Raw genomic sequence first — 20,310 nt, forward strand, 5'->3', positions numbered from 1 at the left:
GTGAAAACTCTACCCTAGGTTTATACCAAATTGAATGAACTATAAAAGAGGGATTTTTGCGGGTGGGGTGGGGGTGTGCATGTAGGTACTGTTATGGTTATATAAACTCCTTGTGTATTTGGAAAGTTTACCCAAGCTAACATTAGTCAATATAAACATGATCTTAAAAAATAATAATGCACACTGGGGTAACTACCCAAATGCAGTAATGGGCTACATCATATGTTAAGGTTATATTGCACACTACAAAGTAAATAAATATATGTTGATTGATCTGAGTTAACATTTGAATTGACATCCTTCTTAAACCAGTAGGGGGTGCTCTGGTACAAGATGTGTGTTTTTCAGATGGCCATGTGGCCACTAAAGATCTCAGAACATTAGTGTCCTGGCCAAATTACAATGTTATAGTTTGTCTATCTGAACAATGCCTGCATTTTCATTTGTACTTCCTGTTTTCAATTGTTGTGGAGTATTCATGCGCACTGTTAAATGAACACTGTTCCACACCAGAGGTGACTGTATTTCTAGTGGATAAAATGTTATCGGTCTCTCGCTTTCCTGTGTGCTGGTGCATTTTTGAGGATTAATTAACATTTGTAAATTGTTTTATGATCCTTAGTTGAAAGATGCTAGAGTGTGATCCTTTGTAAGGGAGGTATGCCTAAGCCTGGGCTTTTGGTAACATAGAAAGAGGTGGGGAGAAGGGTTCAAGAGGAGAGACTGTGGAGCATGGATTGACTCCCCCAAACAACACGTAAATGTTTTTCACTGTACAGAAGTGAGAGACAGAGAGAGATGTCTAGCACAGAATTTAGTGTTTTGTCCTGCCAATCACAAATTCAGTTATCTGAGTCTGGTTAGGGACAGCCAAAGGCTTTTAAGAAACCTCAAAGGAATCTGTAGCAGCCAGTAATTTCCTGCTAACCTCATTTTATCTCCCTTTCAGTGAACTTTAATGAAGTTTGCTCCAGATTTGTGAATCCGTCAAAACCTTTTGTTAACCATTATGTCAGGCAGGCAAAATGTACCAGTGTGGCACACCGACTATCGAGGCCCCTATATTCCTTACTCCTGCACATACACACCATTATAAGCAATCCTCATTAGGACAACCATTTCCCATAAACATTCCAGTGTAATGCGGCAGAACCTCCACTGATGTACATCAGCGCAGCTGCACTAACTTCGCTGGATCTGACCCATTGGATACAACTCTCATTAACATCAGTGGAGAGACTCCTATTGCTCTGCATTGGTATTGGATCAGACCTTAAAGGCACTGTAGACGGTATACTGAAACTGAACGTTAATCTGTTGCATGATAACAACATCTCCTTTGGCACTGATGAATAGTCATATTTCTTCTTGTACTATAATAATAAGTCTTCTTGCTAGCATCTGATAAAATATTGATTCCTAGAGTGTCAGGAAACATTATGACAGGTAACAGAAACCAGCACATTATCAATCATCACAAGTTTAATAAAATCTATCCAGAATACAAGCTCTTGATAAATGATCAGGAAAACTGCATGAACAGTTAACTCCCCCTTCCATTGCACAGGCTCGTAATAAACTTTGCTGGTGAATCACTGTTTTATCCGAGTCTGTATCACCATAAAGTCTGGATTAACAATATTATGTTCTTCTTTTTCGAGATCAAAGGACTAGATAAACACTGCGTGCTGGGGATAAAAGCATGCATGTACATAGAAAAAGAATAATTACTTATTCTTCTATCAAAACAATACAGCAAAGGTATCAGAAAGCAGCAGTTTTGGGCTTTGTTTAATGGGGCACATTACCTTGGAACCTTATCATATTAATGCTGATGACATGCAAGTTCCAAATCTATCACACCTCAACATTACTGCCTCGTGCATGCTGGTCGTATTTTAATGTGCCTATCTAAAGCAATTAGCTATATCCAACATTAAAAAAGGGGGCAAGGCAAACCTAATGAGAGCCTAACAGGCAACTGGAGAGGTTAGCCCAGGTTTTGAATGTAAGCCAGTGCCGAATCTTCAGGGAGCAGATCAGTGCAGCCCTAATGTTAACCTCTGTTACTAATTCATTTAGATGCCGTTTCTCACACTGTCTTTCAGTGCACGGAACAGCCTCCCAACTCTGGTCAATCTATCTAAGTTCTTATATGGCCTCCATTACCATATCTCTCAGCGCTCACAATCTATTAAGGTATTTATTTTCACAATACCCCTGTGGGGTACTAGCTCTATTTTAGAGACTGAGAATTGACACACGGAGCATCAGATTTTGAAAGGTATTTAGATTCCTGAAGATACAGATAGTCTCCTATTGATACTTTCAAGAGCACCAAAATTGGTTAGGCACCTACCTCCCATTACAAACAACAGGCACAAACTTGCTTAGGCCCTTTTGAAAATCTCACTGGGTGCCTAAATATCTTTGAAAATCTGGTCCCGAGGGACTAAGTGGCATGCCCAAAGTCCCCCAGGATATCAATGGGGGAGCAGGGAACTGACCCCAGGTCTCCTGAGTCTCAGACTAGCACCTGAACCACTTGAACCTCCTCGTCCATCTGGTTTGCCAAACCAGTCCCCTCACTTTTGCATCTCTACAGAATATTCTCTTCAGTATTATAATTATTTGTATTACAGAAGAAGGTAGAAGCCTCAACCAAAATCGGTCCCAAGGTGCTAGGCTCTGTACATACACACAGCAAGAGAATATCCCTACCACAAATAACATAGTCTAAATAGAAAAGCCATCTCCATCCTTTCATAAATGAACATGTTAAGGTGTCAGGAATCTATGTGATGAAAGACAATGGAAAAGACACACTAAGAACCCCAATTATATTGTGAAGGAGAGTGTATGGGTCAAATTGAAGCCAGGGTGATCAATGTACCAACTATTGACGCTTGCGATGGGGTGGTGGAGGAGGTTTGTTACAGACCACCAATTCAAAGCAGACAACAGGATGCATTACTCCTTAAACACTGGTCTGTTGTATGTGAAGGGAAAACAGTATTGTTTGGGGGGACTTCAATTTGGGAGACATTTGCTGGAGTCTCAGGCAGCTACTAGTAAATCATCATTAAAGTTTCTAAAAATTATAGATGATAAATTTCTAACAAAAAAGCATTGCCGCCAACATGAGCTACCTATTTTGGACCTCATTATGATGAGTTACATTGGACTGGAAGTTGGTGGTTGCCTAGGGAGCAGTGATCATGACATGATTACATTCAATATGGGCAAAGAGGACAGATATGCTTCAAAAGGGCTAATTTACCAAAGCTGAAGAAAATTATGAGAAAAATTGATTGGGATGAAATATTTAGACAGAAAAATCTGAATGAAAATTAGGAGTTCTTTAAGAAAAAATGTATTAACTGGGAAAAAAGCAACAATTCCACAGTCAAGAAAGAGGACAACTTTGGTTAAAAACCCATCCTGGTTCAGTGATGAAGAGACAGCAGCAATTAGAAATAAAAAAGCAATATATTACAAATGGAAAAAGCAGTTAGGAAGTTCAGAAACTTGATAAGGGAAGCTAAAGACATCAAGAAAAATTCCATGGCTGGCAGAACAAAGGACAATAAGAAGGTGTTTTTAAGTATATTAGGAACAAAAGAAATTCTGGCAATGATACAGATCCATTACTAGATGGAGATGGTAAAATTGTTAATAATAATGCAGTAGAAGTTTGTGAAAGAAGTGTTCATTAAATATTTCTGTTCTGTTTTGGGAAAGAAGAAGGATTTTATCATATGAAGATAATGAGGTACTTTTCAGTCCATTAGTAACTGAGGAGGATATCAGATAAATCTGCTAGGATTAAATATTTTTAAATCAGCAGGCTTGGGCAACATGCACCCAAGAGTCCTAAAAGAGTTGAGTGAGGAGATCTCTAGCCCACTGATGTTAATTTTTAATAAATCTTAGAATACCTAGGAAATTCTAGAAGACTGAAAGAGCGCTAATGATTTAGGTTAGACATTTGAAAAATCTTCCTAACTGTAAGAGTAGTTAAGCACTGGAACAAATTACCTAGCGAGGTTGTGGAATCTCTGTCATTGGAGGTTTTTAAGAACAGGTTAGACAAACATCTGTCAGGGATGGTCTAATTAATACTTAATCCTGCCTCAGTGCAGGGGGCTGAATGTTGAGCTTCAAAAAGTTAAAGCTTTATAGACACTCAAACGCAAATTGTCAATATCACATGTCAAAATATACAAAGTAAATATCCTTAAATCAAACTTTAATAAATTCTCAAGAAGAATGTCTCTTACTTTTCGTATGTGTAAATTTCAATTATCATTAACGGAAATATGTTTTCATCTCTTTGGGTGTGTACAGTAAAATAGATTTTTTACTGATATTTAAAGATAAAAATCTAATCCTTCCAAGCCTAAATATAGCTATCCAAATCAAAGATTGAGACACACACACACTATTACTGCATGAGAAGTCAGTCTGGACATTTTAGAAAAAGAGCAGAATGAGTTTTGGAAAGCAGATGCTGGTTAGATGGACTCAGATTAAACTCAGCTAGACTCAGAGATCCATTTCTTTACCCATGTCCAATCACTGCAATTTGCCATTTTACTTGGTTTTCATTTTCTTCACTTACCTTCTGCAGGAGTTCAATTTCCTGCTGTTTTGCGTTGAGAACAGCCAAGGCTTGCTCATGCTCCAATTCCAGCTGTTGCCGCCGTTCAGCAGCCTCTCGCATATGCTGTTTCAGGGGAAAGAAAACCAACTTATTAGAAGATTTTAATGTACTTTTCTGAAATCAAATATGCTAACATTTTAAAGCATGATGCTGATCTCAATATAACATCTCTTTGGTATCGAGGGTATGCAAACCAGATAGATTTTTTATTCTATCAGGCCATAGGGGCATATTTCCACTGCAGTGCATGGTTAGTTTGATATGGATCTCCATTAGTTGATAGCAATATATATCGCCCATGGCACACAGTTGAGCAGTTCATATTCCTTCCAGCAGAGGACAGAGTTACTGCATACCCTAGACACCTCATCAGAGCATTGCAAACTGTGTCATATTAAATAGTTTCATCTCAGGAAAATTTTAGCTTGACAAATTCCCTAATTGATTCTTTATTTGGAATCCTGTTCTCTCATTTGCTTCATGCATGTTCATCAGAAAGAAACATTCTGACCTTGATGCTCTGCCTATTATTTATAACAACAAATACACAGCAAAAATAAGATAGGTGGATTTGGATAAAATTGACTACACAGTACTGAAAAATATAGGGTTTTCTTTTTTTTAAAGAAAACCTTCATTTAATGACCCAAACTAATATGATGCAGGACTCTTCAGAGCACAAACTGAAGACATCCTTTGCAGATACTAATCTTTTTCATTAAAGGATGACAAAGTTCAGCTTCCTATTACTATACTTCCAAATCACCTTGTGCAATAAATGAGAATTAGAAAAAGATCTCTTCCTAGATTCCGATCTCTTCCCTGCTGAAGCCGATATTACAGATTGAGAGCACAAGCACAATATGGTACTTGTGGCCATAGCAGTTAACTGTGCTTGCGGGCAGAAATGATACTGGGTTGCCACTGACTATAATGGGGGTCAGAATTTCTCACTGTGTAGTAGAGAAAGGTCTTACCCAAGTGGGTCTATTGTTTGTCTTCTTTAATGAGTTATCACTCTGGGCTACGTGGTATTAATAACAAAGGGGGACAGTATAAAGAGGTTGGCTGGTACCAATATGGATGTATTTGCTAAGAAGACAGCAACATCTTCAATATTCTATCTGGTTTCACTTTGATGGTTGAGTTCTTTAATGTTTACTTTTTATTGATGAGTTAGTAAAAAACCACAGCCCAAGATCTTCAGAACTACTGATTTAGGGTTTATCAATTATTGCGTGGGTGCCCAGTCTGAGACACCTTAAGAAGGCCTGGTTTTCAGAGAGTGGGTGCTCATCACTTTCTGAAAATTGGGCCCTTTTAAAGGCATCTCAGCTTGGTTGACTAAAAATCAAGGCATCCAAAAATCATTAGTCATTTTAAAAAATGTTGTTTATGTTGTGTAACTTTCAATCTGTTAAGCCTTCCCACAAAGCTAATATAGCCTAAAAACTGTTCGTGTGAGTTTAAATCTGCTCCACCATCCCCAGCACAGGCAACTGACTATTCTGTTCATGTAAGAGTTCCACAGGGCCCATCAGAACACAACAGCACACTGGGAAGAAGTTAGCAACTTTTTGTTGTGCTCTGCAGCACTAGTTCTCCTACTGGTACTTTCCTGCTGACGTTTGCGAGGAGATAAAGGAATGATTCAACGTGGAGCACAGGTCTAGTAAACACAAACAAGGGGATTTAATATACTTTGTTACTTAGAGTGCATGACTTGGAACAAGAATGCAGCCTCCCCTATGCCTTAAAAAAAAAAAAAGACTCTGGCATTAGCCATTTGAATGAATTCAAGCAAAGTTAAGTGGTTATTTCAAAATTCAGAGTTGACAGGCATACACCTTCATTTGTGGGCTAACACTCAAGAACAAAAGGAACTCAGGGACCAGGGCTAGACGTGGTGGACCAGCATTTAAACAGAAACTGATTAGATCCATTCCTTGTGCGAGTAATCAGCAGCTGCTGAGCAGCTTCTCTTGACAACAGTGACAAGCATTAATTTAAAACCCTGTTAGTGGTTAAAAAGTCCACATTCTGTGAAAATAAAGTCCTTCCCATTCCTTTACATTGGACATGGGCAGGTTGTTTACCTGAACTGTTCAGACGCCACTGCTGCTGGAATTAGGTGAAGGAGGTGGAAGGTATATTTGAAAATCATGGATTCACACACATAAATTGGGTTCTCAGGTGGCACCGCGCTTTTCTAACCTTCTGCAATGGTGTTTGCAACCTACTTTCAAGCAAATGGCTGCTGCTGAACTCTAGTGTCTACAAATGTTTCACTCTGAGAAAACTGTACAGCACACTTACGTTAATTTTACTTTGGAGACACTATTTTATTTAAACAGCCAACAAGAGAGGAGAGTCCAGTAATGTCTTTCTAATAGCAGACACACAATGCCCGGAATATTATCTTTGGAAGAGAAATGTTAGCACTCCACTGTATCCCTTTACAGAAATATCATCAGTCACACAGGCCCATGAACAGGCACGAAACAGAAAGCCAATGCACCTTCTCTGCCTTCAAGACAAGTCTGATTTCATCCCACAATTTTGCACTTCAGTGGAGCCTATTCTGAACTCTACCTAGGGTTTTGTGCAGTTTCTGTTGAGGATTTAGCCTCTTGACTGCAGAGTTTATAACCAGGGCTACAGGCTTTAAATCCTCATGTGTTTTACAAAGTTACCCCAATATGTTGATAGGAAATAGCTACTTTTCTCAGCATTTGGCTATGGCCGAAGGTTGCGGGACTGATTCTCCTCTCATGTACACTGGGTAACTCCAGTGACTTAGTAAAGTTACTCCTGATTGACATTAGAATCAGACCATGTATCTTTTACCCAGGTGCTTTCAGCAGCTCTCATATAGAAGTTTACAGCATGCAGGCATTGATGGCACTTCCTTAAATGTCTTACATTAAGGGCAACACTGGGGCAGAACATACACAGTACAATACAATTCTCACTAGGATAATCTGCAAAGACAAACATTCTTACAAAAAATCCAGTAACCTCATTCCACACCTCAAAGATTTAATAGCAGATTTGCTGTAGCTCAGTCGGACGTTACTAAGACTTGATACAGCACATTTACTATGAAGAAACTATAAATAATTAATAATATTAAACTAGATCTGTAAAAATAAATGGACAAAGTACATATGGCAATGCAGGGGGCTTATTCATTGAGCTTTTTTCTTTTCTTTTGTCAGTTTGCTTAATCTCAATATTTGGTAATCAGCAATTCATAAAGTCACCAATTTCAGGGAACATTAGGTCATCTAGTCTGACCTCAGTGCATCTCAGAGTCATTTTAGTGCAAGTCTTCAACGGTGTATTATAATTGCTGAAATGTTGCTTTACAATCTAACCACGTCGAGACAGCAAAAGCAGGTGGAGGAGGAGATAGCATTAAGTTTTCAGAGAAAACAACGGCATATCAGTTTTCCTTCTTTGGTGTAAACAAAACCTTTTATCTCCAAAGTTTCATCCTTAAGAGACAAGGATCTGCCACACAGAAGGTTTGGGCACTTTTAATTCCCACTTTATGGCTTTAAAGGCAGGTGACACAGAAAGGTTTTATGCGGGCTTTTGCAACTAACGGGTGACTTCAGGATGTAATTCTGTGTCTATCACATGGCAGAGCAGTACAAAGGTGGTTGCATTCCACCTGTCCATGCTATGGTTGGCCTTAGCTAGTGCTAACATGCTAGAACTTCACTAAACATGAAAATTCACACACACACACACACACACACACACATTTTTCCCTCCTCTTAAAAAGGATTATTCAGTTCCCAAACATGGAGTCATTCAGATGTTGTGAAGAAAATATACATTTAGAAGAGCACACAGAAAACACGGGGAAGACCACACATTTTAAAACACTACGGCAGGCCACTTCTTCCTGCAGAAAAAATGTGGGAAGGAACCTTAAGGTGGAGTGGAGGGGGTGCCAGATCTTGTAGAGTTTCTCCCAGATCAGAGGCAGGATTCCCACTATGAAGCAGATTCTAGTGGGCTTGCAGAAGCCTCTCTGTTGCATCTTAGTCCTATGCAGCTGTACTCCAGCTCCCTGTCTGCTTCTTCTACCAGGAGTTGCCTTTGGCAGCCCCCTTAAAGGATGCAGAGGGGCTCTGCTCAGAAGCCCTGCCTGTGTCAGCTTTTGTGAGCACACCATCCCTCACAACAAGCCTATTAGAGGGGAAGAGGTTTTGCAGAGGACGCTGACATTATGTACAACTGCAAGAAAACTGGTAGAAAACCTTACCCTGGGAGCAGAATTATTTTTAAAGCCCGGATATTTATAACTGGTTGCCGACATTAACACTGACTCAACTGACTTTCAAATATCAGAGCCTTGTTTCCTAACGATAAGTAGGATGTGACACTGAATGTGGTGCAAACTTAATTCACACCAGAACATAATGATCAAAGGGCTTGTCATCTGCTCTTGCAGACACTGCTGTCACGGAAGAGTGAAGGGGAAAAGATGGCCTACTGCACATCAGGAAAAAACTATTTTCTGTGAGAGGCTACCTATATTTAACTTTTCAGAGAGCTAGCTAATTCGGCACATTCTGGTACTTACTCCTCAGCTGAGTTAATACATCCTGACATGATAGAAGGAATAACTAAATTTCTTTCTTAACATGGAAACCAGACTTAATATTCTTCAAACCTTTTCAGAGATGGGAAATCAGCTGGCCATTTTTAAGCTAAGTTTTTCAAGGGTAAAATGAGAATTAAATAATACCCAGTTAATTCCATCCATTTCATGATGTACATTAGGCTAAATAGCATGCAAAAGGTTGTTGTTATTTGCACTGTAGTAGTGTCTAGGATCCCCAGTCCTCAATCAGGACCCCACTGTGCTAAGCTTTGTACAAGCAGACCCAAAAGATGGTCCCTTCTCCAAACAACTTACAACCAAAGTAGGACAAGAGACAATGGGTAGATGGACAGCACGAAGAAACAGGGAGATAATATAGATCAGCATGATAGGCAGTGGTCTCAGCACACTACCTGCCTGGCCACTGTAAATTTTTTATAGGTATCCCAGCACAGGTGGATTTTAAGAAGGGATTTGAAAGTGAGCAATGAGCTAGGTTTGTGCATGTTTACAAAGAGCTTCTCCCAAACAGTTCACTTCAGAGGTTGACCATAGATCTGTGAAACTGGGGTTGAAATTCATATCCAAACCAACTTTCTTGTGCTACATTCCTGATTCTATTGTTAAAAATGGTGCTGCACTGGTACCATGAAACCTTAGAAATATTACCCTATTTGATAATGTGGTTTGGACATCATTTATCATATATAATACTCACATTGCATATGCTAATGTCCCTCCCAAATACAGAAATAAGACAGTTAAGTACAATCAGAAAAAACATATATATTGGAAACTGTAAAGCTGTCCCGACCATTGTCAGTGGTTAAATATGTGATTAAAACAAGCACCTGTAATTCTTTTAAACTAAGAGTTTTTATCATGTAAGCCATTCAAACTGTCCACATCTCCTTAAAAATACCACATATTTGCAGAGCTGTCTGGATAGCAAAGCCTCAGGAGCAGTAAACTGCCTGCTTCTCAATACCAGTCCCCAAACTATGCCTCTACCTCCCCAGAGAGCTCTGGAAACTTTTATCGGGGATTTTCTTTCAGTACCTAGCGCATGAGTTAAAAAAGATTAATTAAACCAGAAAACTACAGCTCAGGATGTTTTGTTCCCAGCCAACACTAGAGAGAATTGATATGCGATATCATGAATGCTTGAGGTGAGGGAAGAGGAACCCTAATGAGGGAAGAGTTCTGGGAGAAAAGGCGAGTGATCTAACACTTTGGTTCCATGACACAATGTTTTCTAATGCATCTCCCAAATCACTGACCAACAGAGAGTAACTGCAACTGTGAGGGGGAAATGGCAGGACTACTATACAGGTAGGCTTGGAAAAATTAGATTTTTATCAATAAATATCCATAAATGTTGATTTCGCCGTACAAACACAGATGAAAAGATATCTCCATCAATAATAATCAAAATTTACAAATAATCAAAGTAAAGAAAATTCTGCTTGAGAACTTATTGAGAATTTGATTTAAAGATATTTACTTTGAATACTTTGACATGCGATGTTGACAATGTGTGTTTTAACTGTTATAAAGTTTAATGTTTTGAATCTCAACATTTACTGCCATTAATTAAATATTGTCAGACCCTACCCCGTTCTCTTATACCTCCCAATTTCCTGCAACTGTGAAAGTTTAAATAAATCAATATAGAAAAATTCTTAAAATAAACAGATATTATTCAGAAAAATTATTATTATTATTTTTTGCCATGCCTATCTATCTATCTATCTATCTATATGCACCAAGTAATTTGTTGTGTATTGGTTAGAAATAGGTCAGAGCAAAACAAGTCCACCTGCACTCAGTTTCCACTGTATCAGGACTGCATCATCATATCATCACTGACTCTTACTGTCCCATCTCCTCATGACCAGTCATTTTAATATCACCAAAACCTGCCCTTTCCTCATTATCCTCAGGGCTAAAGCCCTTGTCGATGTCCTTAGCCATCCTAATATTTGCCTCTGACTCTTCCAAGCCAAAAATGTCACTGCTGAGGTCATATTCCTCTCCCACCACTGAGACAACATCACCATCGTTGGAAGTCCCTCGGGCCTTTTCTAAACTGCAAAGGGAACACAGAACTCACTATGGAATGGCTTCCAACATAAGTGTGCTCTGTGTACATTTTGCTAAACTAAACTTGTCTGGTAAGAGATATTCCCCAGGACGCAACTGGGCAGAGAGACTGAGTAAACAAGTTTGGGGAGATTGAAAATTACCTGGGCCACAGTAGCACCACAGCTCTGATTCTGATTGTGACCTCAGCTTGCAATGCTAACTAGGGATAGGTTCCCTTAAAGGTACTAGTGTGAGCCTTTGCTTTCTCCTGTGAAAGTCCCCAACCTTCCTCCTGCCTTCATGTGCTACTCAGAGCTGCTGGTTTGCTGCAAACTACGGTCTATGTGCTGAACTCCACTGCAGGATGTAGAAAGGGGCCAGCTTCAGAAATCTGTTGACTATAGTGCAGAGGGCAGGGATGCAGTGAAATAAGTCCCTTCCATGTCTGTACAGGCCAGGCCAGGCCAGGCCAGGATTTAGGCAAAACACGTGTCATGACACTAGGAAACAGAGTCTCTCACCAGAAAGCCAGGGAGAACTACAAGGTCTTTTACCAGCGTGGTAGTACCATAAATGTGTAATGCGGTGGATGCTCTACTGGGTGCAGTACCACTTGATACCGCTGGGGGACTTCTAGTGCGTATGGAGCCTCTCTAGCCTGAGCCCTACAATCTGCAGTGCAACTGGCCACTTAAAGTCCCCTGGCCTCCCCAGCACCCAGCCTGCAGGCAAGCAGAGGGATGAGGCACAGAGCAGGGAATAGAGGGTTTTGTGGGGCTAGCTGCCAGAGGCATAGGAAAAGGCAATCTGCACAAGCTCCTGCAGCCCCAGCCTAGGAATCCCTGCAGCAATTGAACTACAGGCAGTCGAGGGTTGTGGCACAGAGCAGGGAATATAAGCTTCTGCAAGACTAGACATTTTTCCTCATAGAAATGTATTTGTGAAGGAAAAATCTGACTTAGAGGAACACCACAAACACTGCCTTTTCTCTGGCTTTTGAGGCTTAAGAGGATCCAAAGTCCCCATAGTATGTAGTAAAACCACAGTCAGTGGCTTATGGGATGCAAAGCTACTTTAGGATCTTTAAACAACATTATCATCAACAAGCTAAATGTCATCTTTATTCAATTACTTCCTCTTTCTCCTTACACAAAAAAGCATTGTTTGCTAATGCATTACAAAGCAATCTTTCAATGAAATGTTTGTGTACTGAGACAATGTAGCTACATGATAGAAGGGATGGGAATAGTTCCCAATGACGAAAATATTTAAAAACACTTGTCTTATAAAACAAGGAGTAAACACTGTTCCTACTTCACTCAGACCCATCTGCATAAACTGAATATTGGGTTCAGAAGCATTCCCTAGAAACTGGGAATCATGTGAACCTCGTGAAATGAAACATGCAAAAGACCACTAGTAACAGACAAACTCCTGTCTTAAAAGATCACCCCAAAGTATCTGGGTGTATCTGAGTACCATGATATTTTGGACTGTTCCTATAAGGGCTGAGGTTCCCAAGCCGTGAGTCTGAGCAGAACACTGTGAAGCTCTTGTCGTTATGTGGAGCCAGTTGGAACTAGCACAGAATAAGGCAAACGCCGTAACCACTGAGTGATCACTGAACACCACTGGGCTCCAGCTTTATTTGAAGACCCATCTCTTTAAGTGGCCGGTTTCAGTAGCTATTTAAAATAGGCTACAAAACCAGCAGTTCTTAGCTTCCCTTTTAGCTAGTGCACTAAACTTGCTGAATCATCCATTCCCATCTACCTCCCAGCATCGTTTTGATGCCATTCAGCACTTCCACAATCTTTGCTCAAAAAAAGAAAAACAAGAAAAAAGAGAGACTTAGAGCTTGAAGCCAAGAGTCTAACATGTTCTCTCAATGCACTCGGGCTTCATCCCACCAGGTCATGATTGAGGTGAGCTGGGAAGGAGCAATCTGGCAAAAGTACTCTCTTTAACAATAGCCCAGAAGAAAAAAAGACAAGAGATTTGCTTTTGGTGAAGACTCAACCCTTTATCTCATTCCTTAGAAAACGAGCCCCAGGAAATCTCAAAAAAGAGCTACGAAGCAGACTATGAAAAGTGACAAGACTTAAGGTTGGGTACATGAGGCCAGTTCATCATCCCACCGGCCACCAGCTTGCAGAGGTTTGGCTCTGATAAAGACAAGGCATGGCTAAAAAAAAATCCATAAAATAGAGCACCCTGAATAAGAGCCATTTATAAACTGAAACCTTAGGAGGTTTTTGTCCAGGAGCTAAGGAGCCGCTCTGAGCCATCATCTGTTTTTAATAACTTTATATTGGCTTAGCATCTTTACCGAGAAGTCTAGTAAAATATATGACACATTATGATGACCTCTCATGACTTTACTGGAGCCATAAATGAAGAAAATAGGGCACTGGAAAATAGAGAAATAAATACTGCAGACTTGAAGGGAGACTTTAAAGTAACTGATTGACTTGGTGGATGAAAATTGCTTCAAAGAGGGAGTAACAGTGGCTTATCCACGGAGGTATGGCAGGAATAGTCATGCCAAAATAAGTTAATTGCTGATTATCCTGTTACTATGCCAGAAACTTCAGAGGAAGAAATAAAATGCCAGACACTTCACAATAAGGTGTGATTTGTGTAACACTATAGTATGAGAGAAATATCCTCCTCACTCCAACTAATAAGCATCTTATAAACTGTATATCAAACCTTTCAATTTTGTTCTAATTAATATAACTCTGGATGCTCTTCTTATCCACATATATATTTAATCCTGCATTAATCTCAGTAAATTATTTGTCTCTACAATAGCTTGCAGTAGTGAATATCACAAGTTAACAGTATGTTACATTAAAAAGTATTTCCTTAGAATTCCCAAAACAATATCTTCAACCACCCAAATATTCAGTTCACCCACTTTCCCCAAAGGCCGGTAAAAAATGATGGGCTTTGCATCATGCAGGCCCTGAAGTCTAAGAGACCAAGCACCCGGAATCAATTTCCAAAGTCAAGGGGCTCCTCTGCTAAACGCCCATCTACTACCCTTTCCCACTGAAACTACGAGAGATCCAACTCGAGCACCAATGCTGATTGCAACTGCGGCAGTAAAGAGCCAGCTAAGCATACAGAGGTCCAGTGTGTAGCACATTTCCTTCAGTGTTTATTGCTTAAGAGGCAAGCTGCAGCATGTTCCACTAACTGGAGCAGCTCTGTGGCCTTTGCTTTCATCCTTAGGTAGGATACATGGTCAAATTTTCTTTGGACAGACCCTGTGAATCCTTTATATTGTTTTCCCATCTCCATATCAACATCTCTGCCTGGGTAACAAAAAGAGCGCAGCTTTATAACTGTGCTCAGGGAAGACTAAATATGACCCTCTCGTTTCTTTCTTGGAAGCCACAGATTTAAATGTGTTCATGACCATTCAAATGACAGAAGAAAAGAGGGTTGGGGGAGACAGAAATGTGTATCTGAGAGGGAAATAAGCATTCACAAGTGGTGCTGTAGCGAAAGAGGGCTACGTGGGAGAAGTCACAGAGGAGAGATATTAGAGAAACAGTTTTGGTGGTTATAACATCTTTAGTAAATGAAGCATTACAAATTACTTTTACTTTTAAATGTCAGCCTGCAGTATGCCAGACTTCTTCCTTAACATGAGGCTTTTGGGAATTTAGCTGTGAGAAAGTGTTTCATTTATGGAGGAATACATGAGATTGGAGAAGCCATAAACTGGAGGGAAACTGTGTGGTTTACTTAATTTAGTCCCTAGTTTTTCACCTTTGGATTAAACCCAAGAAGAATAAATGCAGCATTACTTTGATTAGATAATTGCAGTAAATCCACAATAGATTATTTTAGCCATAACATCTGACACGGGGAGCATGGCTGGTAGTAGTTACAGGTTTGTCTGAGAATAAGAGTTCCAGGAATAGCTGAGTCCCTAGCCGATCTAAATGCATCTTAATGCTCTTGGCTCAGGGACTCATGGAAATCTATTTTAAAAGTTTGCCCTCAGAACCCTTTACAGACAAAATGGGAATTTAGGGAGCTCAGCACCTCATAGGATTGGCCCCTAAAATATCCCTGTTGAAAGATGTAATATCGACAACACACTGATGATATCATTGACAGACAAGCTGGGAAACAGCAGAACAAGTTTCCTCACACTGCCCTGCCAATGCACCTCAGCTTTGACCTGGAGCATCCATCTTTAGAAGTAAGAAATGGTCACTTTCTTTGGCTAATTCTATCTTTAGCTTTCCTGCTAAACTGCCAACAAAGGGGCCAATCAGTGCCAATTATGGTCGTGGAAAATCTGATATAGAAAACTGTTACAGCGGAACTATTATTATAGACAATCATTACAGTAGAAATTTAGTCAATAAAGAAGTCTGTGGTGAACATGCTTTAAGTTTAGAGATGGAATAAGTTACCCTCAGAAAGGTCACTTTTATGAAAATTAACTGGATAACAAATGGGTATGGAGACATCAGTGCACTGCAATATTAAAAAGCATGCCCACAGCTTAGTGTGCTAGCTAGTGTGCTAGTGTGCAGCAATTCTAGGCCCATAAAGGGTGTGTACACAACAGGGATATATGTGCATAAAACATCTTTGTACACTTGCATATTCACTGTAAACACTTGAGAACTTCTAAAATTGGGGACCCAGTGTTGAGATAATTTGTCTTTTAAAAGCCTTCAGAAAAGGAGTGGGGAGAGAGAGAGAGAGAGAGAGAAGCACAGTGTCTTGCTTCTCACAACTTTTACAAACCTTGGCAAATCACGCAAACTGTTGAGTTCTGAAAGGAGCTCTGCATGAGTGTGAGAGAAAGAGACAGAAAGCAAGAAACGAATCCAATTATCCTCTTTTGGAACCTTTTCTGCCTGCATGTTACTGGAATGTGCTTTATCTGGGAATCTTGCTCCCAAAGACCCTTCTCTCTCTCTCTCTCTCTCTCTCTCTCTCTCTCCTCTTAGCACAATAATTAAAAGTTTTTCATGTTTACTACAGCTGCTCAGAAGTTTTTTCACAGAAAGCTTTCTCATTAAAAATAAAGGAGTTTCTTTAAAAACATTTTTTTGGAGGGAAAAAACAGTTTTGGGTGAAAATATTCATCAGCTGAAAACCACTGGCTTCAAAATGAAAAGTTTTCTGTTTTAGTTGCCAAAAACTGAAAATTGGTTTTATTTTAATAAAAACTTGATATTTTTTTTCCTTTGGAGAAAAAAAAATCATCTCCCAACCAGCTCTCACATTTCACATCATTTGAGAGCCACAAACACTTGTCTCTTCTTTCAGTGCTCTCCCTCTGGATCATACTGCTAAAACAGCACTCATTCAAACCAGAAAGCAGCAGGCTGCAAACGGTGGCCCAATCCTATAAACTGCTCTGCACAGACCCTGCCCTCTGCTTGTGCAGGGCAGTTTGCAGGATCACTGCCTATGTATCATTATTATCTTTAGCATCACTGGAAGAGCCCAACCATGCCACTTTACTACTGAACTAGATGGGAGTCCTTATTGAGTAAATTGAGTTGGATCAGCCCCTTAGTGTGCAAACATACGTGTTAATGAGAATAAATAAATTAAACAAGGGTCTGGGCTTAACCTCCCAACTTCCTCTCTACAAACCTGAATAAAGTAATTACCCCTGAACTTTCGAATGTGACGCCTGAGCACGAGTGTCATCAAGTGGATAGGGCACAAAACTGAGAGTTAGGAGATCTGGGCTCTACTCCCAACTCCATTATTTACCTTGTGCAGAATATTAAGCAAGTCACTTTACCACTCTCTTTCCTCTCCCATCAATTGTCTGCCTTGACAGTGAATCCTCAAAAATCAGGCTTGCTATGTATGACTGTGAGCTCATATGTGAAATTTCTGGCAGTCAAATTCTAGCTGCCCTGTGCTGATGCTAGTACTGTTGAGACAAATTATAGAGATGGATCTGAGTGGCAAAATTCATAAGAGAATTTGAACTTCCCCAAAGTTCGGGGCTGTTTGGATACAATGATTTGATTCAGCTGACCATGTCATTCAGATTCAGATCAAAACATCAACAAAACTCAAGGGTGGTTTTGGTTCAAGTACCACTTTATTATATTATGGCTGGGACACTTTTAAATGCAGCTTCCCTGGATGCTGTCATCACAGAAATTCTCTTTTCTTGTAAAAATTCCAATTCCTAGCATCTCAGTAGCACACATTTATCAGTATTGCTGATTACTGCCACACAGCAAAAAGGAGATACGGCTCCACGTGTAATGTTTTGCTCCTTAGGGGAAAGGCTATAGCACAACAAGATGTTGCTGCTTTGCTGCAATCCAGTCGATCTTAAGGAAAATATCTAAACAGATGGGTTGCTTTGAAGATCAGAAAAAGGGAGTTTTAAATTTCACAAATATTAATTTATTTCACCTGTATTTCCAATAGGTTTCAGAAGAGAACATAAAATGCATTCAGTTGCCCATAGCAGCAAATCCACAGGGGTCATGCTCACTTTTGTCTCATACAAAGTATCAGGGAAAAAAGCACTGATATTGTTACAAATGTTCTTTTAGTGGAAAACAAGTCAACATCACTTTCAAACAAAGACCCTTGCATCAGGGTCTGCTCTACAACAGTATAAAATGGAGTAATTCAATTCAAGTCAATGTTTGCTAAATTTCACATCCAAGCAGTGTTGAGGTGCATACTCCATCAGATTACCTTCCTGAATTGTGCATAGGTTCTTTACTCTTTTTTGCAATAATAATAAATAAGCCCTCAGCTTGCACCCATCTGCATAGCAGAGTTGCAAGTGCAAAATATATCTCTATGGATCTAATAGACGAAATATATACTGAACTAGAAGACAGGTTTTACTTCTCACATCAAAGTCTACTGGTGTAAAAGCCCAGCCAATAACAGTTCTTATTTTGACACTAAACTTGATTAAATGCAAATTACTGTCAATTCACAGCAGTCTATTTTTCAGGCGTCTCATGAGCCATGGATTTACAGTTCATTTCCTTTTTTCTTTTTTGGTTTTCTTCTCTCTGTTACATGCCCCTGGAGTCAGTGAAGTTCTGCATCTCTCTAGCTTGTGTCCCAGGTTCATTACATGGGGATCCTGGCCAAGTCCCTTGTGAAATGAGCTTTGGTTTCCTGTCACGGTCCATGGCAAGTGCTAGCGCACGGATCAGAGTGGCGTAGCACATCATTCAGCAGTGTTTGTGGAGCTGTCAGTTTTCTATTCCCCAGAAGCCCAGGAAGGAAATAACACAAAAAGTAAATTAGCTTGCGGCCCAAGAGAAGGCGTCCCTTCTTGCTCAGAGGGAAGGCGACATTGGTCTCAGGCAGAGGGCAGTACATGATACCTCCACTCGAGTATGCAGTTTAATTTTCCTTTTCCAGTACATGTATTTTTTATTTGCACTATAATTTTCAATTCATTCTATTGGTGCCGACTGTCCACTGGCAACTAGAACACCATTAATCTCCTTCAGAGCAATATTCAGGGTAGTGAAGGGCCTGAGTGACTATGGCTCAGGCCTCCTGAAGCTTGCTGGGGGCAGGTCTATTCTACAGCCGGGATCGAATCTCTGAGATTGATCCACCGACGGCTGATTTAGCGGGTCTAGTGAAGACCTGCCAAATCGACAGCAGATCGTCTCCAGTTGATCCCTGTACTCCACCCCCGATGAGAAGAGAAAGGTAAGTTGACGGGAGAATTTCTCCTGTTGACCTCTGCGGTGTATACCCCACAGTAACTAGGCCTAAGGTACGTCGACTCCAGCTACGTTATTCCCGTAGCTGGGGTGGCGTAGTGTAGGTTGACTTACCGGGGTACTGTAGACATAGCCTGGGATGGTTAGGCATGTGCAGCAGCCAGCTTGACTCCGAAGAAGTGGGTATTCACCCACGAAAGCTCATGCTGCAAAACGTCTGTTAGTCTATAAGGTGCCACAGGATTCTTTGTTGCTTTTACAGCTTGACTCTGACATTCCCACAGTTCTCTAGTGGCTCACTGAGATGTAACTTGTATCCATTATTGATCCCCATCTGGTAAATTCAAAGCCTTTTCTTCATCTCTCAGTCAACATTAAATAAAAGTTATGGAGAGGAGTTTTGGAAGGGAGTGTTCATGAAAGTGCAGCAACACAATGAGACTTCTCCAGGTTAACGATTAGAGAGGCAGGCACCTGCTTTCATCATCACATGTATCTCCAAAGACCCCAAATCAGCTTCCACTGCAGCCAATGGCAGAACTCCCACTGAGGTCAGTGGAAGCATGAATCAAGGACCAAGTCTTTCCCAAACCCTTTTCTAAATACATGGTTGGCATCTACAACTAGAGCTGAGTGAATAATTGATTTTTTGGTTCAATGGCCAAACCAAAAAAATCCAAAAAATAATTTGGCTTGTTTCAAACCGAAAGTGATTTTTCCCAGTTTTTCTCAACAAAATGCAAAAACTCCCAAAATTTTGTTCAGGTCAAACAAAACATTTTAAAAAATGTCATTTTAAGTTGGCATTTTTTGTTTCAACGTTGTCCAAACAGTTTGTTTCAAAATTTCTGAATTTTTTGGTTTTTTGGGGGTTTTTTGGCCAAAACTATTAGCCAAATCAGACCAGAATTTGTGAATAGTTTCCAAGCATCGAAAAAATATTGGCCAGTTCTATCTATGACAAATATCAGCTCAAGCTTGCCAGCATTATTAATCAAACGTTCTTTGCAGAAAAATCTTGTTTGTAACCTTGAGAGTTCACTGAAGAACTCAGTCCATCTATTTTTATTTCTAGTCCAGATACTCGTCTCCTCTTCCTCTATTTCATCTCTTCTTTGCTTACTGCTTCAGTGGTTTGAAAAGGGAAAACTTCAGGTTTTTCACCTTGTCAAACAAGCCACAGCCTGGCACCCTGTCAAAAGAAGCTCAACACTGGATCAACATTCCAT

The 20,310-nt window shown here is 40.1% G+C and overlaps 1 protein-coding gene across 1 annotated transcript in view; it reads right to left on the reverse strand.

Annotated features, from left to right (window-relative positions):
* LOC120386491 (RIMS-binding protein 2-like) overlaps positions 1-20,310 on the reverse strand; it is a 390,924-nt gene that overhangs the window by 88,148 nt on the left and 282,466 nt on the right. The window contains exon 17 of the mRNA XM_039505876.1: positions 4,622-4,726. Coding sequence (XP_039361810.1) covers positions 4,622-4,726 — 105 coding nt within the window. The remainder of the gene's footprint in view (positions 1-4,621; positions 4,727-20,310) is intronic.

This window comes from Mauremys reevesii, linkage group 18, assembly GCF_016161935.1.
Source record: "Mauremys reevesii isolate NIE-2019 linkage group 18, ASM1616193v1, whole genome shotgun sequence".
Lineage (NCBI taxonomy): Eukaryota > Metazoa > Chordata > Testudines > Geoemydidae > Mauremys > Mauremys reevesii.